General features: G+C 43.2%; 1 protein-coding gene across 1 annotated transcript; it reads right to left on the bottom strand.

Moving 5' to 3' along the window:
* Positions 1 to 336: 336 nt before the first annotated feature.
* Positions 337 to 27710, bottom strand: LOC111865123. Its single transcript, XM_023852875.1, has 4 exons — positions 27675 to 27710; positions 20560 to 20645; positions 1222 to 2108; positions 337 to 458 (listed from the first exon to the last, which is right to left on the bottom strand). The coding sequence occupies exons 3-4, from the start codon at positions 2096 to 2098 to the stop codon at positions 337 to 339; spliced, it is 999 nt and encodes a 332-aa protein (XP_023708643.1). The 5' UTR covers positions 2099 to 2108; positions 20560 to 20645; positions 27675 to 27710.
* Between the last annotated feature and the right edge of the window lie 203 nt (positions 27711 to 27913).

Consider the following 27913-nt stretch of genomic DNA (forward strand, 5'->3'; position numbering starts at 1 on the left):
CCCACAGCGTTGTGAGAGGTCGAGGCTCCCACATTTTCTAGACAATCGGCACACAGATGGTGGAAAGGTTGTCAGCCTTACGAGCCGGCAGCCCTTTAACCCCAAGGATATTCCTGGTACACTATAAAGGTATAAAGTCCCATGCATTTGCAGTCTCAGTATTACAGTGGTCAGTTTCATGCTCAGATGCCTTACACATCATGAAAGAACCACCAATACTGACTGTATAGGAGGCTGTGTCTCCCAGAGATGGTGCGATCATCCAGTCCAAAGCCAGTCACTTCACTGACAGCTATCTTGGTTTATACCCAATTTAGGGTGACAGCGACAATGATTTCAAACATGTGAGAGTTGAGTATTATCATGTTCCGGGATATGATGACTTCCTGTTTGGATGACAGATACCAGTGAGTCTGAGGAACCTGCTGCATCCCTTAAGATGGAGCCAACAGGTTCCTCTGAAACAATACCACTTATCAAACTACGAGTATCATATCAAAGAAGACAGTCTCAAATTCTGTAAATGATGTTCATTCCATAGGAATCACACATGGGGAAAAAATCAAAATTGGAAAATTAAATGTTCCTGTAATCGTGAAAGGGTGAAACAATTATACTGCAAATGGTATGAGGTCTTCATGACAGCGACAATGAAGACTGTAGCCCGGAATATGATACCATGTAATCTCGTAGATCATATTACTGTTTCAAGGGAACCTGCTGCCTCCATCTTCAGAATAGCAGACAGATAAGGGAGCAACAGGTTCATATGAAAAGTTGGTAACAACCTACCAGAATACACTATATCACATCCCTGAAGCCAGTAATATTCAAATGCTATGTGGCTTTCAGAAAGAAAATGCACAAGGACCGAAAATGAAACTGTACACGTGACGCTGTATCATGGATGCAAAGAAGGGTATTGTCTTCTGGGACGTTATGCCGTGCAGTCTGGTAGATGTAAGTTCCTGCTGCTTGCTTCTTCCTTGTCTGACTTACTCTTCAACCCTGAGGATTGATGCAGTAGGTTCCTCTCAGAAGTCAGTAAATTTCTATACCAGACTATACGGCGTTACATCCCAGATGACGCTACTCTTCAGTCACTGCCGTAAGAATCTCGCATCCCATGCAACGTCACAGCTTCAAAACAAACACATACACACACAGAGGCATACAAATATCTTAAACAGGGCAGAAAAGTACAAATACCAACATCCTTACCTTTCTTCACAATTTCAATGTCATCAACTTTGGCAGCAACAGTCACATGATTACCATCATTCTCACTCTTGGCGCCAATTTCCTGCTTTGAAACACTCACAGCACAGGCAATGTTTTCAACACAGGTAGTATTATCACCACTATCCTTATCTTTTAGCCTGTCCATAATCTCATCGTTGTCTTCTGTGGAGGCAACTGCAATACACTTTGGATTGTCCACAACCTTACTTTTCTTTTCATTCACCACACTGCTGACACTTGTACTACACTCAGCGCCTTGCTCTACATTATCTAAGTTGGTAGCAGTAACACACTTCGCACTAATCACAACTTTATCATCATTTTCTGCATAGTTAGTAACAACTTTCTTTGGTCCATCCTGAATTTCATCATTATGTCGTTTATTTGTATTCACAACACTCTCTGAACCGTTCCCATTTTCTGTAACGGCAGCACAAATACCTGGCCCATCTACAATCTGGTCAGTATTTTCTACACTCTGTGAACTGTCCAGTATGTGGTCAACATTCTTATCCACAACTGAATCACTGTTTCCTATGCTGTTATTAGAACCACTCTTTGGACTGTTCACACGTGGGTTAACGTTTTTTACACAAACACTGGCATTGCTGTTTTGACTTTCAACCAAAGGGTCTATGTTTTCTGTGCAGTTTGTAGCAACATTTTTCGGGCCGTCTAAAACTGGGTCAATGGTTCCTATACAGCTGGGGCTTCCACTGTGACCAATGTTTTCCTCAAAGTTAGTAGAGACACCCTGCTGGATCTTTGGGCTGTCCTGCTGGAGCTTTGCCCTTGCTACGTCTTGTTCTGGTTGCTGAGAGCAAGTGGCGCTAGTTGTCTCCTCGGAAGGCGCCATGACAAGTCACCTGCCAAAAGAAAAAAAAACCTTAATTCAGACAATATAATTCCCTTGACTCACATGGCACTAAAATTTGGCATGTCTTGATGGCGAAAATATTTGCACGCTTTCTCTTAGTGCCGTTCACTACAATTATAGGTTCTTTACCAAATGCAACACACTATGAAAGTGTATAAAGAGTCACATCTCTTTCGTCAGCACGTTTAATTTCCGGAAATTTGATTAAATTTGGTATTGGAGTAAACTTCAAACCTGCTGGGTGTATAGAGGATTTAATTTTTATTTTGTATCGATCCAGTATCAGCCTCGCTATAAATGAGGCGCTCAAATAGAACTTTATTAAAACCGCCTCCTCATATAAAACTCTTTGAGCATATCCAGACTGTCCAACGGGTAACGAGGGCTCTTTTCCCGGGAGTAAAGTTGATCACGCACCTCCATTAAGTGCAGAGGTTAAAACATGTGGAGCTATACACCCAGTCCTCTATATTTCTTCATGACGTGGTCCTTAATTAAGGATATAGAAAACGTTTGGTTTTTACCTTAACTGACTTCCGCTGAAAGAAAGTTCAAGAGGGATGTAAAAAAACTTGAGAAGACGTAATTACAACAAAAATCCGTAGAATACAGATGTCACAGGAGATGAACGGAAACAAGTCTACGTCGTGCATCCAAAGGGTAAGATTAGTACTTGGCACACTCCACAGTGCGAGAGGAAGGAGTACCAGGTCATGTCCTGGGGAAGAATATATAGATGAACCATACGCGTTCGCCTGCTTTCCCGTGACGAATGAAAAATTGTGGCTTAAGAGTGAAGAAATATTGGGAGCTATAAACAGTTCTTTATATTTACCTAATAAAACAGGAGTAACAATGAGTGAAATCTTCTTTCCACTGGTGAACTAAGTGAACGTTTGTTCAAACTCTATCCCTTTCAGACCGGATGCGCACAAGCGCGGACGAGAAGCACGAGGACGAGAAAAGAAGAGGAGGATACGTATAGGCGAAAGGGGCAAAGGGAGAGAGAATGGTACGAGAATAAGCAAATGCATATTACGATATGATGAAATGGAGAAGAAAAGCTGATGATGAGTCAGAAGAAGAGTATAAAATAATGTTATCGTTTTATGGCACCTCCATATCTGTAGTCCATTCGTTCTGTTATTCAGAAAACCATCAAATCACATAAATATATTTTTGTTCAATTGAGACACAAATGATTTATTCTTAAAAGCACAGTGGTCACCATATATACCATCAGCTTAAAAACACTGTATTGTTCCTAAAGCGTATTTATGAGTTTCATATGATTCTCAGAATTACCTAAACAGCATTAACCAGTCGATCTTTGTAACGGAGACGCCGTGTTTCCTGTGAGGAGGGAAATTAATTTTTAGGTGTTACTCTGATGGGGCACACGGTAGCGTAGTTGGTTGAGGTACTATGCTACAAGCCGGAAGGTAGCGGGATCGAATTGCGATGATTTTTTTTCAATTTACCTAATCCTTCCAGCCGCACTATGACCCTGGGGTCGACTCAGCCTCTAACAGAAATGAGCACCAGCAATATTCTTGGGGGTAAAGGGCGGCCGGCGCGTAAGGCTGACAAACTTACCGCCATCTATGAGCCGATTGTCTAGAAAATGTGGGAACCTCAACATCTCACAACCCTATGGGCCTTCACGGTCTGTTACAGGGATACCTTTACTTACTTTCTACTTTTATGATCAAGTTCTTCCTTCAAGCAGTTACGGTGATGCTACAGTTAAGGCAACCGGATAGCGGGTTTTCAAGGCGCTGATCCAGGTTACATCCGGCAGCAGTTGGTCCATGTATGTCATTAGTGGATAGGACGATCGTGAGGCAGGTGCTGCCTATGGGGCACTTCTTAAGGGGCGTTTACGTATGAGTATGTAGCACTGCTGGTATGACTGGCGGGGTAAACGCAGCTATACAGGGAAACACCTGTCCCAGTGTCACTGTCCCTCACAAATGTCACACACTCACTTCGGCATCAGTTTCTAATACGCTCGAAACCAATACATGCGAATCCCGACTTAACAGACATAATGTGTTCTCTGAAATATCTTTGTCTCAAGTTGAACGTTCGTAAGTTGAATTTACTTACCCATGATATATCGTTAAATGTGTTAAAGGTTAATTTGTTCAAATGTTCGTTAAGTGTAGGGTTCTATGTTCGCTAAACGAACTGGGAGCAACTTATCACTAGGTGCAATGTTCCTAAATACGAATTGTTCGTTTCTTGACAGTTCATACGTAGAGATTCACCTGTGCAGGTATCCAGACAACATCAATTATATGTGATTTAATGATTTTCTTAATTCAGTTCAGTTCACGAAATGAGTTCCGATTAGGGTTCCATTCGAATACATGTATACAGGGTAAGGGTGGCCGCACACCAAATGCGTCAAGATAAGCATCAAGACATGAGATAAAAAACGCAGTCTTGCTTCATTCGTGATTCGTCAGCATGAGCACTCAGACCGGTGTGTGGCGGTTTTCATAATCTAATTCGTTTCAACTGTGCTCCTTTGTTTGCGTCCTGTCGCAGACATCGTGTCTTGACTGTTACATGTCTTGACGCATGCCGGTGTGCGGTTTACCTTACTAATACAACAGCGAGGTCGGCTGGAATTAACAGTCAGCTTCCGTTGAAAGTTGATGTAAATAAAGAAAACGTGTTTGGCTACCAGTTTGATGACATGGGTTCCGTTCCAGGCAGTAATGATTTCCTTCTTCGCTATGAGGTCAAGACAGGTCCTACGGCAGAATTCATCACTAAAACATATCAGTAGGCCTGCTGGGTTCTCCCTCGAGAACAGATCGTTCGAAACTTGAGGCTCACCATTCTCATCTCGACCTAGTTCCGAGCCCAAGAATATTGCGCAGAGCTTTATTTGAAAAATAAGTGCTCCTATCGAGAAATGAACCATGGTCATCCGTCCTGAATTCAGTCACTCAATTATGCTTGTGACTCACATAAGGTCATACTTTCACCCAGTGACGAAGGCAAGGAAACAATGAGTACAGCTCCATAATCCAGTCAATCCGTAAAACACGAGAACCTTAAACGTTACGATTTCCAGAGCGCCCGCCATGAAAAGCTATAAAAATATGTCTTTATTACCTTCGCCATGTCTGTCCGTCCACCTACTAGAGAACCAATGATGATGAAATGTGACATGCAGCGATTTACTCAAATTTGTTGATACATGCCAATTCGGACGATGAGGAGAGTGCTTGAAGATATACGTGCGGTTTTGCGCGCATCACGAAACTAACTCATTAATGTCAATTGGAACGAAAATTTATAAAACTAAGTGCATATTTTACGCTCGACACAATTTTTCCACAAGTTTTACGGTTTCCGATACAATTAAGCAAAGCGAATTTCCATGCAGTTACGTACAGTTTAGAATTAAAGAGACTATGTGGAAGACTTAGGCGGAGATGGGTAATTAATAAGATTCACCATAAATAGGGTGAGGGGTACTGGATTAATCTGGCTATTTTTTTATTGCTAGTGGGGTGGGACTAAGTCCCTTGTACTTTGGCCACTTCTGCCCTATTGTACCAGCCCCAGATGATAGGTGAGGGTGACTGTGGAGCCATTAGTGGAATGAAGATTGGCAGGGGAAACCGAAGTACTCGGAGAAAACCTGCCCCAGCGCCACTTTGTCCACCACAAATCCCACTTGACCAGAACCAGGGATCGAACCCGGGCCGCCGCGGTGGGAAGCCAGCGACTAGCCGCTTGAAGCTATGGCGCGGCCATTAATCCAGTTAAGTAAAGAGAAAAGTGACGGTCTCTCTTCTGTACTCGGTAATGAATCTTCGGGTTCCACAGAATAGTGGAAATTTCTCAATAAATTGCAACTATTAAGCTCTCAAGAAGAGCCATTGCTGCATTTCATGAACCGCCGTACTGACTTTGATAGAATCCTATATTTCAAATTTCTGCACGAGTGACAGCGCCAGAATTGTTGCCCCCCTGCGTATCAATTCGTCTTATTCGTGCTTGGGGGTCAACCGCCCTTACAATCACAAATTCGCGTGAAGTGGAATTCTGCTCTCGCCTTCCAAGGGCGACCCCCCCACAAAGAAAAACTACAGTTGCAATGAATAACAGTAGCAGAAATCTTCAAAGCGGTACTCATGATTTATATGACTCAGTACAGGGTTCAGTAGCGGGATCCTGTAAATAAGGTAAACCCACTGGTTCAGTAAAGTACAGGGAAAAGTTGGTCAGCTGAGCAACTGTCGGCATCTCCATGAGGTTAATCAGAATTACAACTGTGCAGTGTACAAGCCTCGTCAGATCATATTCATATAGAAGCCTAACAATATAGCGTGGTCTTCACTATATGAAGTCAGTTTTCAACAGAAACTAACATATACCGCTGAAATACGACCCCTTATAATGAGAAACAAAAGTAAAATCCAAGCACTGAATATGAAATTTTCAGGAGGAAACTAGAACGGATAAGTAAAAGTAAGGGTATCCTTGTAACAGGCCATGGAGACCCATAGGGTTGTGAGAGGTCGAGGCTCCCACATTTTCTAGACAATCGGCTCAGAGATGGCGGTGAGGATGTCAGCCTTATGCGACGGCCGGCCGCCCTTTACCATCAAGAATATTCCTGGTACTCCTTTCTGTTTGAGGCTGAGTCGACCCCAGGGCCATACTGCGGCTGAAAGGATCACGTAAATTGAAAAAAAAATCACCTCAACGGGATTGGATCCCGCGACCTTCCGGTTTGTAACATAGTGCCTCAACCAACTACGTTACCGCGTGGCCCCAACTATAACGGGTAGAAATGCAATTGAAAGTTTCACAGAAGATGAATTTCTGAAGGTGTTAAGAGTTGGGGGAGAAACAAGTATAATAATAGTCTGTCCGCCCAAGAAGAAGAGGACACGAATACCGATAAGGCCCATAAGGAGGACATGAAACAGCTGACAAGATACCGAAGAGGGAAAGGCTATGAGAGGCAAGACTCTCAAGCGTTTCGTATAAACAGAAAATGACAGGAGAAGTTTCCTTCAAAAGGGTATAAAAAATACCGGGTCTTCGGCGCTAAATAACGTACGTAACTTCGGCCGTCCAACAACTGTCCGCCCGCCAATGCACACCCCTGTACCTTATCGGTAGCAGAAAGCAGATTACCTCCTCACATTAACTTGACAGAATTTCACTTGTTTGTTCCATGATAACAGGCTTCCATATCTCTGTGCTGTAACTACGACGTCCGCATGAGCTGTCGAGGGTCGGGGCGTGGCGTACTCACCCTAGTGCTACCAGTCTACAGAAGCTTTCGAAACAAAACAATTGTGGGGAGATATGATGTCACGCACATGGCGAAAGTCATCAAATCAAAAGTCAACGTAAATATATATTCATATTACAAAGTCACAACGCTTGTACTAACATTTTCACCTTGGACATCGCCTGGCTTGACAGCGAATAGAGTAAAAGTATAATGTTTATCTGAACACAATCTTGAAGTCAGTAAATTCAGCCTATGACTAAGTCCTTAACCTTGGCCGCGCCATACCTCAAGCGGTCAGTCGCTGGCTTCTCACCGCGGCGGCCCGGGTTCGGTCCCGGCTCTGGTCAAGTGGGATTTGTGGTGGACAAAGTGGCGCTGGGGCAGGTTTTCTCCGAGTACTTCGGTTTCCCCTGCCAATCTTCATTCCACTAATGGCTCCACAGTCACCCTCACCTATCATCTGGGGCTGGTACAATAGGCCAGAAGTGGCCGCAGTACAAGGGACTTAGTCCCACCCCACTAGCGATAAAAAAGGTCCTTAACCTTTATAAGGAGCTTACTCAAACGAAATAATTTATCATCACTGCTTCTCAACTCTTTCTAAGGGACCCAAAAAATCAGGTCTCCCCCCCTTTTCACCTGAGGACGGGAACAGATCCAGTTTCCGAAACGTTGTGCTCTCTACTTTTTTTTAGAATACTGGATGATGGACAAATTCCAAAAACCGAGTAATTAAAAAAATATTCTAAATCGTCAATTTCCTATTCTAGCTTAGTTTTCCAATTTCTAAATTTCCTTTATTGTATATAAAGGCGGATCTGCAGCTCGTCGTAAGGAATTAATCTCTGTGGTTCAATTCTACTTGTGTTGCGTTGTCCGTGTCCTAATTCCTCTGTTGCAGAGAAGAGAAAAATAAGCTGACGTTTCTGGATTTTCTTTTTTGTCTTGTGGCTCTGACATGGCTGGATAAGAAAAACCTCGCGAGGCCCTAAACCATGCTAAAGATGGCCTTACAATTATTCATTTATAGATTAGATAATCCTTCGGATTATGAGACCTTAGCTCGTTGGCTTTCTTATTTTTCCCTAAATCCGACAACTGTCTTTAAACTAGACTGTTTACGAATCTTATTTAATTGGACCAGTGTTCATACAAGAAACTGCGAATTCGGAATTGTCTTTCTAGTCGATCTAAAGCTTTAAACCAAAACCTGACATCAAACAAAAAACTGGGTGGCTCTAGTCCGAAAGCGAACTATACCGAACGACCGACCGAGCGACCGCCGCTTGTCGGCGAAGTTAGTGCCAACTTTAGCGGATAGAGGGTGTCATGTGGTCAACGCAACGAAACACCACGACAGTTAATTTCGGTTTTCTAGTCCAGAGTCGCTATTTCCTTGAAATAGCTCTATTATCCCCACGAGATTGAGTGGTCCCCGTTCCAGAACCCCTACTTCTCAGGGAATATGGTAGCGCCAGGACTCTAACCCGGACCTCTGGATCTGTATCAGAAGTTAAAAAAGATGTTTTCAACCTCAAAATACAACTATTTAAAACGTATAAAACTCTGTTCAGGAATAGACAGAATGGAAGACACGATGGTACTAACTGGAATTCACCTCTCAGTTCGGAACGGGTGTAAAAGCGTACAATATGACTTGCAAATTGAATCACGCAGTCGCCCTAATTCCGATGAAGGCCAAATTCTAACAACCAGAAACGTGTATGAATGATTACATCGTACATAAATTCCTCTTTTATTTCAACGAGTGATGCTACCAACCTTACATACAAGAATAACGCGACCTCTACAATCGCAAGACGTTCTACAAGACTTCCTGTCCACTACGAAAGCGCATGTCACTACAGTCACACCATCTTCATAAAAGCCTTCAATTAACCGTCTGATCACCCTTCCATGCAAAACCGCAACAAGCAAAAGGTAAAGATATCCCTGTGATCAATTAGTTAAGCACTATGCCATGAACGCATACGGGGGGACTGTAGATATAGATCCACCATTCTTGACCTACGCACTAGATAAGGGTGCGTTATCAGGGTCACGCCCCGGCCGCTTTAACCCCAAGCAAGGAGCTGCCGTCACCCATTGGATAGGAGGTTGTCTGGACGCTATGGAAAAGAAAAAATTCTTGCCTCGACGGGATTCGAACCTCGGTCCTTCAGCCCGTAGCCCTTCGCTATGCCGATTGTGATATTCCCGACACCAAACCACGAGTATCCAACAAAACAAAAAAAAAAAACCCTTGGCCTGTAGTCCTCATGAGAACTATACCGACCGAGCGACCGCCACTTGTCGGCGAAGTCAGGCAACGAATCCCCACGGTCGTTAATTTCGGTTTTATAGACCGGAGCCGCTATTTCCTTGATATAGCTCCTCAATTATCCTCACGAGGCTGAGTGGACCCCGTTCCAGACCCACCACGTCTCAGCACTTCTCAGAAAAATACGGAAGCGCCGAGAATCGAACCCGGGGCCTCTGGTTCTGTATCCAGAAAGTCTGACCACAGAGGCGGTCACGAATATCAAACGATAAAGAAAAAAGTAAAAGTGTACCGGGGTGTGAATGATGAGCTCGAAGCGTCCCAGACGTCAGAAATAAACGAAGGAGACTGGTCTGCTTCATGATTCGACGGTTTTACCTCACAAGAGACCCGGTATGAATTTGGTGTAGGGATGGGTGGGGCTCAGAGCCGATTTGAACATAGTGTTGGCGAAGAGAAAAGCTCCCTGCTAAGAATGGAAACTCCATCGTTCCGTCGTTTATTGATGAGCTCCCTAACCCCGGTGATGAGGGTGAACTTCGCAAAACAGGACGTACACTGGTACATGGCAGATGGCAGAAAATGAGAATACACGAAGTAATTTTAACTTACAGAGTCTGAAGCCCAAATGAATCACAACACCCACGGGTTTGCGAGTTCAAGCTACGAAACAGCGGCAGCCTATACGCAGCCTTCATGTGTAGCCATATTATTAAAATGGTCACAGCCTACTTTAAACACGAAAGGTTGGAATTAGTTGGGGGGGGGGTCTCATTTAGTGATAAATAATTGTCTTGTAGCCGGGAGGTTCAAACATTGCTCTCTTACCGGGGTGACAATTTTCACTTATAAAAAAATAATTGTCTCTGGTGAAATACCGCTCATTTAATCACCATGGTGACAATGCGAAACTTCGACACTGCTAATGTCGGCGCTTCACATTGGACATGACCCGCATCCAGCTCCATACACCACCCCTCTACACTACCTATTTTATAAGATATATTTTAATGTCATTTCCATCTGATTCTCCGTCTTTCAAATAAGCGTTTCCTAAGACATTTCACTACAAGAAATCTGCATGCATTATTAAGATTTCATGGCGTTGAATACAGATATTACTGTCTTCTGGGATGTGCTATAAAGGTACAAACGTTTCGGAGGAACCTGATGCACTCATATTTTATCCTGAACATGGAGGCAGTAGGTTCGTCCAGAACTACACAGCGTCACACCTAAGATGACAGTAATCTTTTATATGAATTCCTGAGTGGCCTGCATAAAACCCCGACGTTCGTCGTTGTGTAACGGTAACCTTATCTGTATGAGGCTACTCCGTTTTAGTCAAAATTGAATGCCATTAGGAAGCTCATGTCTGTAGGCTCGCCGACAGGTATACAAAAGCTTGTAATGCACGCCAAGACAACAGACTGCTTGCTGACACAGCAGCCTATCGCGTCACGCAACCGTCCCATAGACAAACTTCATGGTCAAACTTCACAAAAAAAAAAAAAAAACATTTTCTGAGGCACTGTACTGTCTTCCGGGATGTGGCGTCGTGCAACTGCACCTGTGAGTCATTTCTGTGTGGACTGATGTCGCACAAGCACCCCCATCAACATATTCTCACAAACAGATCTGCTACAAAGAACAAATGGTCTTACCCTCTACATTACATGAAACAGATACAGAAGTCCGGGTTCGATTCCCGGCGCTACCAGATTTTCTGAGAATTAGTGGATTTGGAACGGGATCCACTCAGCCTCGTAAGGATAACTTAGGAGCTATTTCAAGCGGCGGTTACTCGGTATAGTTCGCCTGTTGACTAAAGCCACGGAGTTAAGTTATGGCTTTACGTTCTGGCCGCCTTACGCCCTAGGAAAGGCCCTCCGGTAGGCATCAGTAGCGCTGGATAGGCTCCAGAGTCGGTCAGGACACGATGATAAAGAAAAATGGGTTCCCTAGAAACCAATCTCTAACATAGTCACTATGCTGCCTGCGCTACCCGGACCCCTGGAGCAGACGAGCAGTGTGCCCCAGCTTCGGTTCACATTAAAGAAAACCCCGGCTGCCTACACACGTGCCTCACACTGATGTACGCGCGAGCACTCACGTCAGCCTTTCGCGCGACCTGTAGCTCACTCGTACTTGCGTTTTGTTTACTGACACTACGGCGTAATGCCTTCCTTCAGCCGCTGATAGCCCCTCGCCAGGTTTAGAATTTACATGCTCTATGGAAAGTCGAAGGTTCAAAAACCTACCACTGTACTTTCAGCTAAATCAGCTGAACTCAACCCGCGGAACTACAGCTTATTTCTGTGAGGCCACATTTAATATTTTCATCTAGCCGGAAGGTCGCGGGTTCAAGTCCCGATGAGGTCATTGGATTTTTTTCAATTGACCTAATCCTTCCAGCCGCACTATGTCCCTGGGGTCGACTCATTCTGTAACAGAAATGAGTACCAGGAATGTTCCTGAGGGAAAGGGCTGCCGGAGCGTAAGCTGACGTCACCGCCCTTGACGACCTGGTACAGGTACTTTATCTATGTCTACGATTTCGAAGAGGTCTTTCCCTCGATGTTTTCACACCAAATTGTAAATACAGTTTTCTTACCTCCATGCGTGATACGTGTCCGGTATACAATTCCACTTTTAAATAATTTCAGAGCATATTTTGCCTTACATTATTTAAAATAAATACACGAATGTAAAAAGTAAGAATATATAAGAATAAATATTTACATAAACTGAACAACCGCTAATTTGTTTAAAATAATCATACCATTAGTCGTACTTCAATAAGTACGTTCCAATAGATGAAATCTCTACGATTATTACACCAATATATATATATACCTATATTAAAGTAAAGTAAAGGTTTCCCCGTAACAGGCCGTGGAGGCCCATGGGACTGTGAGATATTGAGGCTCCCACATTTTGTAGACAATCTGCTGGCCGCCCTTTAACCCCAGGAATATTCCTGGTACTTATTTCTGTTAGAGGCTGAGTCGACCCCAGAGCCATAGTGCGGCTGAAAGGATTATATAAATTTCAAAGATCCACCTCTTTGGGATTCGATCCCGCGACCTTCGGCTTGTAGCATAGTGTTTCAACCAACTACGTTAATATATGTGTGTGTGTGTGTGTGTGTGTGTGTATAAGTGGCGTGAATGAACCAACGGACGGCGTTGCATTGCAATAACTCTGTTCATAGTGCAGCGTTCTATTATCACAAATAAACAATGAAATAGTAATAAACAAATATAACCGTTAACTTTCATATTATCAGTCATAAAGCCAAACTAAAAAGGTTTGCTGCAGCAAAAACTGACGATAAAAACAGGAGGCCACATTACACATTTATAGAATTATAAGCTCGTACAGCGACGGGCTAAGGGCTGGACGGCCAGTATTCGATTCCCGACAGGGAGAAGAGATTTCTCTCTACTCCGCAGCGTTCAGCTGGGTCTGCGGCCCACTCAGACTCCTACCCAATGGGTATCGGGGGCAAAGCGGCCATGGCGTGAACCTGACCACTCATCTCCATCTAGTGCTGAGGTAAATAATGTGGCTATGTTTCCACTTCCCCATACGTCTTGACGTCCTGCTCAATTAGGCACAGGGACAACTCTACCTTCAATAACACTCTCTGTAACCGATACCACAGGCGAAACAAATGATACTTGGTGCGGAAAGTTAACTCCATCCAAGTACTCATTCATACTTTCCGAATGCGGTCTCTTCCACAATATTACTCGCTGGTATACAAGTTCACTTACTTCAGATAAGATTAGAAGTACCAGAATAGCATACAAACGTAAAGCTAACTCATGACCGTACAACCTAGCAGATCGCTGTACCGGTAACGTTCTAGGTTCGTATTCGGGAGGTCATCTGATCGATTCTTGGCAGGGACACCGGGCAGCATGATAAAGATGTTTCATAAAAGTGAAGCTATCCCTGTAACAGGCCGTAAAGGCCCATTGGGCTGTGAGATGTTGGGGTTCCCCATTTTCTAGACAATCGGCTCACAGATGGAGGTAAGGTTGTCAGCCTTACGCACCGGCCGCCCTTTACCCCCAAGAATATTCCTCGTACTCGTTTCTGTTAGAGGCTGAGTCAACCCCAGGGCCATAGTGCGGCTAGAAGGATTAGGTCAATTGAAAAAATCCACCTCATCGGGATTCGATCCCGCGACCTTCCGGCTTGTAGCACAGTGCCTCAACCAACTACGCTACCGTGTGCCCCCCGTGGAACCCGAAAGTTCATTGCCGTGTTCACAAGAGCCCTCCACTGGTCCCTATCCTGAGTCAGATCAATCCAATCCATACCATCCCATCCTATCTAAGATCCACTTTAATACTGTCCACCCACCTACGCCTTGGTCTTCCCAGTGATCTCTTTCCTTCTTGCCTTCTCACCAATATCCTATATGTATTCCTCTTCTCCCCCATTCGTTCTACATGCCATACCCACCTCATCCTCCTTGACTTGATCATTCTAATTATACTGGAGAAGAGGACAAGTAAACATTACAGGGTCTTCACACATCTGTCCTCACAACTATTTAAAAAAAATTGTCACTTTTCATAGAACAGGGTATGAACATTTTCGTAATTCTTAATTACTTACTGTCGAATCTCCGAATATTGATCTCAATATACGCAGAACACGAATGTCACTCACTGTGAATGCAAAGGTGAGCCGCTTTCATTAATTCAGGAAGTCAAAACACTGCACAACACCATGGGCACAAGCCAAATGCTGACTCGGATCTGTCGCCACTCAAATTCTAAAGGTTACAATATAATTCGTCCTTGGAACCCTATTCAGGTACCTTTCCTCCTCCTCCCCTTCCATTCGAAAGGGGTCAAAAGAATGAAATTCTATTCCTGGTATCCATTAGCCGTTCATACACTGAAAATGGCATGAGGAAAACAATCCCTGGCCTAACTAATGTCGAAACAAATAAGTGAAAGTGCGCAATTCGGCAGGCATGCATAGATTTCCTACAGAATCTAGGAGCCAGAATAAGCAGAAAACTAAAACCGAACTATTCCTGTCGTCACTTCGATACAGGGGACAATGTCCATGGGACGGGCAAATAAAAAGGATGGGAAAACAATATAGGAGAAAGGAAAACAGATAAAGATACAGAAAATGACAATGATAAGAGAAAGGTTGACAGAAATTATTTTGTCAGTCACCTCTGACACCATTTTTCTTTCGCTAGTAGTAAGCGACAGCAGACGCGATTATCTACAGGCGCCCTCGCGAGTTGGTGTCCGGAATTTATGCAATGTATATCACACTTGTTACCAAGATGCGTTAGGGTTTTGAAGCTTGGATAATAGTATATAAATCCAGAATACCAGCTTCCGAAATTAGTCAACAGAACATCCCTTCCCCCCCCCTAAATAATATTAAAGGAAGAAAAGAACGATCAGTTTCTTTTCGCTACTATCGTTAATACGGAGGCGGAATAGCTCAGTCGGTATAGCAACTAGTTACGGGCTCGACGGCCCAGAGGTTGAGGTTAGAGTCCCGGTAGGGTCAAGAATTTTCTTTTCTCCACGTCGTCCAGACCGGCTCTGGGGTCCACTCAACCTCCTGTCCAATAGGTACCGGTGTTAAGCGGCCGGGGTGTGAAGCTGACCACTTACCTCCAGCTAGTGCCGAGGTCAAGAAAATGTGGATCTATACATCCACTCCACCATACGCCTTCATGGCGTAGTGCTTAATTAGTTAGGCACAGGGACAACTTTACCTTTTACTACCGCCACTACAGACTACCCTAATATCTGAAGGAAACTGGGAGCTATTTCTTGGGGGAACAGCGGCCGGAACGGATGGCTAACGACTCCGATATAACGCCATGATTAAAAATGCGTGAAAATATATTTTCACTTTCCCACGCGTCTAGCATGGCGACTGACCAAACACGGGGGAGAATGTATCAATTTCCTTACAACCCATTTCAATACAGCTGGACTTCAGGTTCTCGCGGCGCAAAATATGAAGATTGCGTGCCTCTGGAGTGTCACAACCTGATATCTGTTGGACAGGCAATAAAGTTTCGGAAGAACTTGCGGAAAAGTACGATGAAGATAGAAGTATCAGGTTCCTTCGAAACGCTGGTACCGGCCTAAAAAAGTACATATGAGACCACACCAAATAAAATCTTCAATTTAATGTTATGCCTAATTAAACACTAAGACATAAAGATGCATGGGGGTGTGGAGAAATACTTCCACGCTTTCTTAACCTCGGCCCTAGATGGAAACCAGTGAGGTCAGCTTTATACTCCGGTCCTTCACCCCCACTGAGTCCCCGGTAGGCATAGGACAGGAGGCTGGATGAGCGGTCAAAATATTTCGGGGAAGAGAACAATCGGTTTCCTTTGCCGCAACTCAAATCCCAATTCCTCGCCCGCCCAGTCCACTTCTAGTCATTATACTGGTCAATCCAACTCTTGGTGAAGTAAAGTATGTAAAGGTATCCCTGTAACAGACCGTGAAGGCCCATAGGGTTGTGAGATGTCGAGGCTCCCACATTTTATAGACAATCGCCTCAGTCAGCCTCACACGCCGGTCGTCCTTTAACCCCCCTCCCAAGAAAGTTCCTGGTACTCATTCTGTTAGAGGCTGAGTCAACTCCAAGGCTATATAGCGCGGCTGGAAGGATTAGGTAAATTGAAAGAAAAAAAAATCCAATGACCTCATTGGGGCTCAAACCCGTGACCTTCCTGCTTGTAGCATAGTGCCCCCTTGGTAGCTTACATACAATATATTTAACACCTTCCTTATGCGCAGTCGCTACAGATACTCAGAACAGAATGCTGAAAGATAAATAATAAAATTTCACTGATACACATTCCGGGATACAATGAGTAGAGTTTCTAATTGACATATCTCGTTCTTGGAACTGAATGGCTTAAGCATACACCATATGAACTCTCAGTAAACCAAGAAGTTCTCTAAACAAATTACTTCAGAGTGAATACAAAACAGACATAAGATGGATAATTTGACGCTCTCTCCACAGTGGCTTTTAAAGTGCGCTATTTTCCGGGATGTGATACCAGGTAGTGTGGTAGAAGTTTATATACGTTTCGATGAGCGTATTTTATCCATCTTCAGGGTGGAAGAGTAAGCCAAACAACCAGTTAACTAGATATAAGGTCGCTGCCCGTGGAGACCCATAGGGTTGTGAGATGTTGAGGTTCCCACATTTTCTAGACAATCGGCTCATAGATGGCGGTAAGGCTGACAGCGTTACGCGCCGCCTGCTCTTTACCCCCAAGAATATTCCTGGTACTCATTTCTGTTAGAGGCTGAGTCGACCCCAGGGCCATAGTTCAGCTGGAAGGGTTAGGTAAATTGAAAAAATCCACCTCATGGGGATTTGATCCCGCGACCTTCCGGCTTGCAGCATAGTGCCTCAACCAACTACGCTACCGCGTGCCCCCAGATAACGCCATTACCAGTCATTAAACTGGAATACTAGTTGCCCCCTTCTCTAACTAACATCGACTCGTCCGGGGGGAGGGAGATGTGATGGGGGCTAGATGCTGGGTCAGAGTCCAGACCCATTACAGCAACATCCGAGTACAAAGTATTAGGCCTACTTGTTATTCCACTCTCCCGGTTCTAGACCCATTCACGGAAAAGAGACCGACACATGTACAGATAATAAATCTGGGCTTTGTATAGCTTCTCTGCGAGATCTGAGGGTCTCATGGAGATGACTATCCTCTGGGGTTATGACACCGTGTAGTCTGGCAAGTATACAGAAATTTCGAAAGAATGTATGCCTATATCTTCAGGGTAGAAGAGAAAGCACGCAAGCGGCACCCGGCAGTGTTACTTTGCTGTTTGTTTGCTCGCTTGACTCTTCTTGAGGATATTTCACAACACAGTCATTAGCTGAACAATTAGGCTCGAACGGCAGAATTATGAAATGGGAAATATCTGGAAGCGAACACTCGTAGCCTCTATCGGAGTTCTGTCCTGACATCTCCATTGGGGGACTGAGGAAAGCTAAGATAAATATCAGAATGGTCGGAATTCTGGGCAGATATTATAACCGACCACTTACATGGTGGCGTAGTTAGTTAGTTATTGGAGAGGATGGGTTTCCCCATGCACTTAGACCTGTATTGGTCCATTGTGCTTCCCTCTATGATTTCTACCCGTCTCTATATCCTACCGGTACTGGTGCTTACCATCAGTCCCGCCCAGCCAGCGATACCGGCTCTGCTAGCTGAGAGGTATCTATAATGCTTCCCTCATCTACCAGAGGTATTAGAGACTGCTGTTGGGCGGGAAACGTCCGTAATTTGGCTCAGTGACCTCCTTTGGAGATATGAGGTTCTTTTACGTGCCGTAAAGCTACGACACGGGACCCACGGCTTAAAGTCCCTCCCGGAGGACTTGCTCCCTGAATTTTTCCGCCCTTAAAAATTCGAAGACCTCCGCCGGGTATTTGAACCCGCGTACTACGAGTCATGAGGTGGGACCGTTAACTCTAGACTACGGAGGCCGCTTGGTGGCGTAGTTAATTGAGGCACTATGCTACAAGTCGGAAGGTCTCTGGATTTTATTTTTCAATTTACCTAATCCTTCCAGCCGTAATGACCCTGAGGTCAAGTCAGTCTAACAAAAATGAGTACCAGGAATCGTCCTGGGGGGTAAAGTGCGACCGGCGCGTAAGGCTGACAACCTTACTGCCATTTGTGTGCCGATTGTCTAGAGAAAATATGGAAGCCTCGACGTCTCCCAAACTTAGAGGCTTCCACGGCCTGTTACATGGACAACTTTACCTTTTACTTCCCGAATCCGTCACTGAAGAAAGGGACAGTACATACCATCGAAACACGAAATTCGAAGCAAGTACCTCCAAAATATGAGTCGATAGTTACCGCCACGCCTAACAATTCGGTTTAGGCCCTGAAGATGGAGGCAGTACGTTCCAACGACACGAACTTCTACGGGTCTACATGCCACGATATCCCAGGAAACACTGCCCTTCACAGCTTTTCTGTTCTGATGGTCATTACACACAACAGCTAAAGCAGTTCCCATATCGGACTAAGCGCAGTCCTGCAGTCTTACGCGCCGGCCGCCTTTTTTTTTTCCTTGGCACTACAACCCCAGTGGGCCTAGGCCTACCTCCATGAACTTCTCCGTTCACTTCGGTTTTTCTAGATCTTACACATTCGGTAGGACTCCTTGGGCGGGGGATCGGCTCGTCGCAAGGCCTCTACCTGTACACAAACACAGAAAAACGCACACACACACAAAATAAACATCCATGCCCTGAGTGGGATTCGAACCCACGATCCCGGTTTCCAAGCGAGCGAAGACAGTCCATGCCTTAGACCGCTCGGCTACCGCGGCCGCCCTTCACCCCGCAAGAATATTCCTGTTATTTATTTCTGTTAGAGGCTGAGTCGACGTCAGGGGCATAGTGTGGCTGGAGGAATTACGTAAATTGAAAAAAATCCACCTCCTTTGGGAATCGATCCCGCGACCTTCCGGCGTGTAGCATACTGCCTCAACCAATTACGCTACCACGCCATAGTGCAAGCGGTTAGTCGCTGGCTTCCCACCGCGGCGGCTCGGGTATGGTCAAGTGGGATCTGTGGTGGACAAAGTGACGCTGGGGAAAGTTTTCTCGGAGTACTTCGGTTTCCCCTGCCAATCTTCATTCCACCAATTGCTCCACAATCACCCTCACCTATCATCTGGGGCTGGTACAATAGGCCAGAAGTGGCTGCAGTACAAGGGACTTAGTCCCACCCCACTAGCAATAAATAATAATAATAAAAAAAATCCCAGAGGAAGGAGCTCCTGTTACTCAAATGAGACTGGGTGGACCACAGATCCGCGGTGACCTTGCCAGAAACTGAACCTGGTCGCCAGTCACTATTCTGAATTAGCTACCTGGGGTCTGTTATCAAGTATTCAAAACTCACAGTTCAAGGGCACACTACCACGCAGGATTCAGATGCATTACATAAAGACCGAGGAGTATCCATGGGTCTGTGATTCCAGAAATATATTTAGTTTGTGTCCCTTGACGCAGCTAAAAGCGTTTGCCGCCCTCCCCAACCTATAAACATAACTCAAAACATGATTTAATAATTTCAACAAATAACTACTAACGAGTCTTGAGGATACCTATCGTGTACTATTTATTCTGCTCTACGTTTCTACAACTGCATAATGAGGAGCTTCATAACTTGGTACTCTTCTCCAAGTATAATTAGAATAATCAAGTCAAGGATGAAATGGGCGGGGCATGTAGCAAGAATGGGGGAGAACCGAAATGCATATAGGATATTAGTGGGAAAGTCAGAAGGAAAGAGACCACTGGGAAGAGCAAGGGGTACGTAGGTGAACAATATTAAACTGGATGTTAGAGAGACAGGATGGGATGGTATGGATTGGACTGATCTGGCTCAGGATAGGGACCAGTGGAGGGCTCTTGTGTACACAGTACAGAACCTTCGGGTTCCATAAAAAGCTGGGAAATTCTTGAGTGGCTGCAGAATTGACCGCTCCTCAAGAAGGGCTCAGCTCCATGAGTGAGTGAGTGGGTAAGTAAGTACGTAATATTTTTCTAATTTAATGTGGACCGCCGGAACTAAAGGTAATTCAGCGTTCTTATTATCGGCGGCATCACTAAAAAGCCTCCGCGGTCCCATGCGGGGCCGTGGTCCCCGCTTTGAGAAACGCTAGTCTATGCGGTAGCTTGGAATTGAGGTCGCATGACAGCAATTGACAGGATGGTTAACGTCTCTGTGAATATTGTTAGTGACGATACATCTGGCGATACTGATGCGAAACGTGGAGAGGGGAAAATGGGTGCTGACAACTTGCTTACCTGCGCGCTACGGAGGCAGTCGAAGGCTGGGGTGGCTCTTGCTGCAGTGTAGCATCCGCGTCACTACAATCGTGCAGCCAACCATTCTGCGCACAAAGAACAAAGTTACTGTTACCTACAGCCTGAACGTAGCAATCCAATGACTCCAACATATGATTAACAGATTAACAGAGAATGATCAACTGCTAAATTATTATTGGTTCCTTCCATACCGAATACTTTTTAGCAAGAATATCTTCAATTCTGTATCTCAGCATCCTGCTGCAAATCTGTAAATAAACTTCTATGTATCCACAGTCCGTCAATAATGCAACAATTGTTTATTCACCATTTAACACAACATGTTTCCGAAATATACGGCCATCTTTAGGTGTCTTAATGCACTTCAGAACACTGTAACAGTTGGACGCATTAAAAACACCTGAAGATGGCCATATATGCCCGAAATGTGTTGTGTTAAATGGTGAATAAACAAATGTTGCGTTACTGACGGACTGTGAATACACAGACGTCTGGTTAAAGAATATCTTCTTTTCATGTTGGGAAATCAAAAATGATTTTCATTGATGAAACTCCATAATATTAGGAAAAACAAGTGAATAGCCCGATTACATCAATGGTAGAATGCAAATATTAATACAGAAATCTTATTTGTTATAGAATGATTTCAAAGAACTCCATTCCTTATTGGAATAAACAGAGAACTGGTCAGAAGACACAGTGAAGTTTAGAGGTTTGTTATAATAAAGGGAGGCATAAGACTTGTATATTTAGGCTATAACATCGTCGTTATTCAGAAACAACTAACGGGAATTGTAACACTAATTAAAGAAAAGTCAAGAAAGAGCACATCTGTTACTCATTCTACACTCTGCATTCATAAAGCAACTTTATGCTCAGGAAATAATATCGGTCATATCACTGAAGAAGTTCTTAACGGTCTTGACGGGCAAATTAAAAATAAGTGTATACCCAATTGTATATGGGCCCTCCCCGTAGAGTTTGAACTCATGTCCAATAGATTCCTATTTATTTTCTAGTATGGTTTACAGCCTAGACGATTAAGACATTGGGTAAACATATGCACCAGAAATGATCGTATTATTTTGTGAGTCAATACGCTTGAAATTAAGGAGGCATATACGGATAAAGTTTACTCAAATACGACGCAATAAAAAAACGATAAACTGAAAATATTAACACAGGAATCCAATTTATTATAGGCTGATTCCAGAGAAAGCCATTCCTTACTAGAAACAAAAAGCTAACCGCTCATTCGTGACCTACTGCACACCTTATGTTTATGCAGCGCTCAACAATTCGTTTCTATGGTAAACAGAAACTGCATAATTCAGAGCTGACTGTTACAAAACATATTTAGAAATTCAGGAGATGTATTCCTTTCGATTGACATTGCTAACACCAAATTAAGAGCAAATAGGCTGTTGTTCCTAAGCGAGAAAACTCGTCCGTAGCTTTAAAGGCGTTAGTAACATTACGTTTTCATTGTGTCCAAAAGTACGGTAATTTAATATTCTAACTTCTATAAATGGCCTTGCCATGTTTCAGAACTTAAAATATTATAACTAGACACAAAACTAAAAAACACAATTATGTTCATGCGTGTGGTACATGCATACCAAGAACTTAATTTGGGGGGGATATAGAAAGTCAATAAACTACCGATTACTAGACACATTAATGCCCCTACTGACATAACCGCTCGCCCCTTTATCGCCAAATCGTGTATGGGTATATGAAGGCGTATAAATTAATACACTTCGAGTTGTGTACCAATTCTCTTGTAGGAAGATCCGGTTTTGAAAACCTTTATGAAGTACGATTTGGGCTTCATATAAAGTAGGAGTTATACTGAATTTATACAATTAATCTGACATCTAGTGCACGAGCATATCCCATAAACCAGACTCCTCAGTACACATATTTATTGTTTGCATCCTGTTGTGTGTCATGATGTGTTTTCTTTTTGGCCATCTACAAAACAAATTTATCAAAAATGAAACCAATCTAATATCATTATGTTATATTGGTTTTATTTAATGACTGTTACTTGTTTCGATCCATATTTGGATCATCATCAGGCAGTATTCTTAAATACTGTATTATGCTAATATCGGTCCATATTAGTACTAACTGTTAAAATTGTTATGATACAAACAATTTTGGTAAATTTGTTGTATGTTTTTGTCGCGTTGTTACGATTTTACTTTCCGTGTTCCTTGTCGTGTATTTACAGATGATATCTTCCGGGATTCGTTATGTTTTTATATGAGTCGTGCTTGGGTACGATGTTATTACTAGTTTTATTATATATGTTTCACCTTCGTTTTCTTACGTGTTGTCGTAATTCAGTTGTTTTCCCTTTGCAGTGTGTTCTATACTTCTTTATGTGAGGATGTTAATTTTTAAGTTGTTCCTGCTCGTGGTTCAGTGATAAATTTCTCAGTACACAATTCATTAGTTTTTGTTATTACACATCACACAAAACCCCAGTAATAAAAAAGAAAACAAACAGTTAGCGACATGTAACTGGGATGCAAGACGGTAAACTGCAAAAACTGGTATACTTACTATAAAACCACAAGGATAGAAACAAGCGGAAAGACCCTGAAGTGGAAGGTAAGGTAATTTTTTTTAATTTATGAACACTGGAAAAGGGCTTGTAGCACAAAATTCTTCAGCTGAAAGATGAAAAATAATAAAGGAAGAACGTCAAGAAGGATATATAAAGTAACGGTCCTGTGAAATACATAACATATATTCTTATAACTTCAAAATTCTAACTTACCGCGAACTTAAGTCCATTTAGGAAATAATGTAAACTAATTTTGAACGTGTGTCATTTCCTTTTCACTTCACGCAACAATGTGACACGCAGAAACAGCAGAAAAATCAAGGCCAATAAAGTAAAAAAAAAATAAATAACCAACCAGTCTATTACCAACACTACTGACACTGATTTCTGAACGAGCTACAGTCAACATGATTTAAAATCAAAAATACACACACAAGTTTGGTTCCTAAACCAAAATGTCTGTTTAAAATTGACAGATCTCATGCTAAAGTCTGAGAGACCAAAGAGTTCCTAAAACATACGCAAGCAAACTTGTGAGATGGGAAGCATACTACAGAGAATTCAAAATGTTATACGAACGTTAACTTTGGAAACAAGAAAACAGTTCTCCATTGAGCGGCAATAATGGTGACAATGAAGATAACTGTGAAATAACTCGATAAACAAGAATAACGAAGATAATATCTTCACCAAGCTCAGGAGATTCAATAGTTGTTGCACAAAAAATACGCTATGTAACTGCTGAATAATCGTGGATCCAAAGAGATCAGAGGTTCTCACGGCGATGAATATTAAGATAAAGTTTTTTTTTTACCTGTGACGCTGTGTAGCATGATGGATATGTACCGAAGCATACGAGAAATCCGCTGCTTCCATCTTCAGGGTTATCTAACCTACAAGACTTCAGCGTCATCCCAGAAGACCGTTATCTTAATACAATAATCTATTTTCTCTAAAAACACGCACAAAACCTAAAATTATGGGCAGTTGCAACTTCTATTACGTCCAATGGAGTGGCTTCCTGAATGACGTCATCTGGTCAACACATCAGTAACGGTTCTAAGGACTTGAGTAAACAAAGGCTGAATACATTTACTGCGGATGGAAACAAAACCAAGTGGAATTTCCAACCGCAGGGGCAAAGTCCAATATAAGGAATGCGCCTACCAAATTGCAAATAGCTGCTACGTGAAAGAGCAGTATTGAGAGGGCATTCAGTGGACGTAAGAGATGGAACCCAGGCTCGAAATGAATCCCAACACGGCGCCACAATTCATTACTGGAGTATTCTGTAAGAGGGGACAGCAAATAAGAAGGGAATAAATATTCCTAAAGAGGGTTGTCTTCCCATAGAATAATTATAATTTTGCTCTATTACGGATCTAAAAACTGTCCTAGTAAAAGTAAAAAGTAAAGTTCCTGTTCTTAATTAAGCATCATGTCTTGGAGATGTATGTAACCGCAGGATAACAGATGCACGAATTCTTAATCTTGGCACTAGATGAAGGTGAACTATCAGCTTCACGCCCCCGTCGCTTTATCTCCGAGGAAAGAACTCCCCACCCATTGCACACCAGACTGGGTGAGCCCCAGAGCCTGTCTGGACGAAGTCAAAACTTTCTGCCTCGCGCCGGGAAATTGTTCCCCAATTCCTGGTATCCCAACCCATTACCTAACCTCTACAATGACTGACCTGTCACAGCTCCACAATAATTTTGTTCTTCTACAATACGTCCTTCCCATGCTGCACGTGAACTATTTCCAAAGACGTCCCTTCTGGCATGAATTTGTCTGAAAGAAACCCCGTGACGTCAACACATTTTTTTGTGGGAGGAGGGGGGGGGTGGAAAATGTACGTGGAAACTTGACGTTTAAGAGGTTTAATATTACTTTCACTGCTCGCACTACAGCATTCAAAAGAGAACAAAAAACTTTTCTGATACTTTTAATTTTTATTAATATTTGGTATAACACCTCCTTTTCTTCGATTCTAAAAGATAAAGTTGTCCCTGTGCTTAATTAGCTAAGCACTATGCCATGAAGAAATATGGGGAAGTGGAGATACAGCTCCTTTTTGTGACCACGGCATTAGATGGAGGTGAGTGGTCTGCTTTACAATCCTGCAGATCTACCCCGGAGGAAAGAGCTCCCATTAAATAGGAGGCTGGGTTGGCCCGAGTCGGTCTGGACGCTGTGGAGAAGAGAAAAATCTTGCAATGCCGGGAATTGAAGCCGGGCCGTCCAGCATGTGGTATGCCGCTAAACCGGCTCTGATTTTTTAAATCAGAACTGCAGAAATTATAGACAAAATGGAGTCCTGTTACCGAGTTTATGGCGCAACTACTACTGTCTGTCTAAAATATGTCTGTGAATTGAAAACCTTACGAACAAAAACAGGGTCACGTGTGTTGAGCGAGAGGTCCGGAATGGTGACTTTGGTTCCTATCATATATTAAGAACAGATTCTAGTCACTTCCAAATGGTGAGACACGTCACTATCTGGTGACGACACAACCTTACAAATATTTTACACGCAGTATACCCTACCTATCTACTGTGGGAGATACGAAATCTATCAAGACCAGTGGCGCTTTTCTGGCCAATTTACCGTTGTACTTCTCTGAAGAGCCAGCAGGTTACTATGAAATGCTGATAACCACCTTCAAGTTATAAACCAGAAAATCGGAAACTAAATCTTCAAATCTCATATCAATAGAAAACTGATAACAGAGACGTGACGCCGCACAGTTTGGTATAAATTTACCAACGTATCGGAGGAGTACACTGCCATTATATTCATCTTTCACCCTTCTATCCTGAACACCGAACACAGCAGGTTCCTCCGAAACGCTGGTAACAATCTGCACATCAGACAATCATCTATGAGAAAGTTACGATTCACACGTTATACCAATCATCAGCTGTACAGTTTGGATCCGCAGAGGGGCTGATAATCTATGGAAACCGATCGTACTCGTCGAAGCAATACATAAGAAACTTCAGGAAACACCAGTTTCATCAAGCACCGTGCCTTTATCTACGTGCGTGGTCGAAGTGGGGCAGTCGATTCCTGGCAGGGGTTCTGTAATATCTCTGTCCGTACTACGCACCAAACGGTACTTGTGTAGATATTACCTTTAATCAAACTGCTAAAGAATTACCCAGAAACAAAGAAAAGGCCAGACCACGAACACGACTATTGTTATTCAATTACTGAACGAAGCCTTTCAACGGCTTAGGTTATGTAGCGTCAAAGGCAGGATGATTTGTGAACGCTTAATTACAAATGATAATGGAAGTAGTTGTCACTGCCTATTTTTAAAGTACTATCTCCACATTTGACTCGACTGAGTAAGGAATACTGCGAAAAAAAAAACTTCAATTAGTATAGCTGACCTCCGGGCTAAGATAGGAACTCTGACCCTTCCAATACGAAGAGGCGCCATTCGGTTGGTCTCTGATGAACATGTGGAGCTCTACCTACCACGCCCTGATGACAAGGCGAATCAATCACAGTGGAACATTTATCTTTACGAGAGTGAAAATTGGTCACGACCGTTCACTACGCTAGTCCCCATTAGCTCTGAGCTACGAATACGTTAAAGTGTAGAAAGAAATATTATCAAATAAAAACCGAGAGATTAAATTTGTATGAAGAGGCAACAGCGCTAAAGATGACGAATAAGCTAGTCAAGGACAACGCTAGTCTAGACTCTCAATCAAAGGAAAATAAAAATCGCTCTAACTGCGACACTAGGGATGAAAATATTTCATATGAGGGGTATCAAGATTAATGTCGTTAACACAATCCATGTTGAGCCTTATGAACTTCGGGATTTCATGAAAAGACAAGGATTTTTCACTAGACAAGCCACTATCGGGCTTTACCGTGGAGTTACATGTGCATTTGAAATGAGAACTCGTGTTGCAGACGGTAAAAGAGAACATTTTATGAACATGTGAGGGCGCGACATCAGGTTCCTCTGAATTCTAGACAAGTTGAGGGTACGTTATGGCTACCTACAAGTAATATGAAATCAGAGGTTGGTTAGTACAGAATGGGGCTGGCCTTGACTTGTGAAGGGCAAAGATGTGGAAATATATACGAATAATCCTGATGCTGTTTTGTTATTCGTGATAATCCAAAGCTAAACCGGAAGCGGATTTATAACGGCGAACGAAACTATAGGTGTATGCTAGATGGATGGACGGACATGTCAGTAAATGAACATCCGGGACCACGTTATGGACGGGTGGTGATCTGGTGTTGCTATATATACAAGAGCCTGAACACAGTAGCTATGACTTCTATTATACGTGTTCAGCAAATGAACGGATATAGCCATCACAGTATTTCACACGCGTATATATAATGGCTACTACACACTATCTTTCTTTCTCGCACTTGCCTATCCGTCGCAACAATCACATCTTCGCTCTCACTCGCACTTGGATATCCACCATTTCGAAACGCCAGCCTGCCTGCCTGCCAGTCAGCCAGCTAGCTAGAAGCACTTACCTCAAACACGCGACCAACCAAACCCCTTTACATACAACTCCTACACTCTCCCAGTCCCATATCATCACATTACAAGCTCTTACCGTGTTCTCTGATAATCCCTTCTGCTAAATTTCGAGTTACAGGCTTGTATAAAATAAATGGTAAGTTTAATATTTCTCTTCTCTTCGCCTGTATATTTCCTCCTCCGTCTTCCTTGTTTCCCTCTCTCTCTCAACAAGGTCAGGTCTGCCTCACTT

The sequence above is a fragment of the Cryptotermes secundus genome, unplaced genomic scaffold, assembly GCF_002891405.2.
Source record: "Cryptotermes secundus unplaced genomic scaffold, Csec_1.0 scaffold2, whole genome shotgun sequence".
NCBI classification, from domain to species: domain Eukaryota; kingdom Metazoa; phylum Arthropoda; class Insecta; order Blattodea; family Kalotermitidae; genus Cryptotermes; species Cryptotermes secundus.

What these genes read in the sequence shown, in the direction of transcription:
- LOC111865123 (XM_023852875.1), bottom strand. Translation starts at nt 2,098, where the DNA reads ATGGCGCCTTCCGAGGAGACAACTAGCGCCACTTGCTCTCAGCAACCA. An exon ending in CATTGAAATTGTGAAGAAAG is followed by an intron (nt 459 to 1,221) that starts GTAAGGATGTTG and finishes GTATTGTTTCAG; the next exon opens with AGGAACCTGTTGGCTCCATC.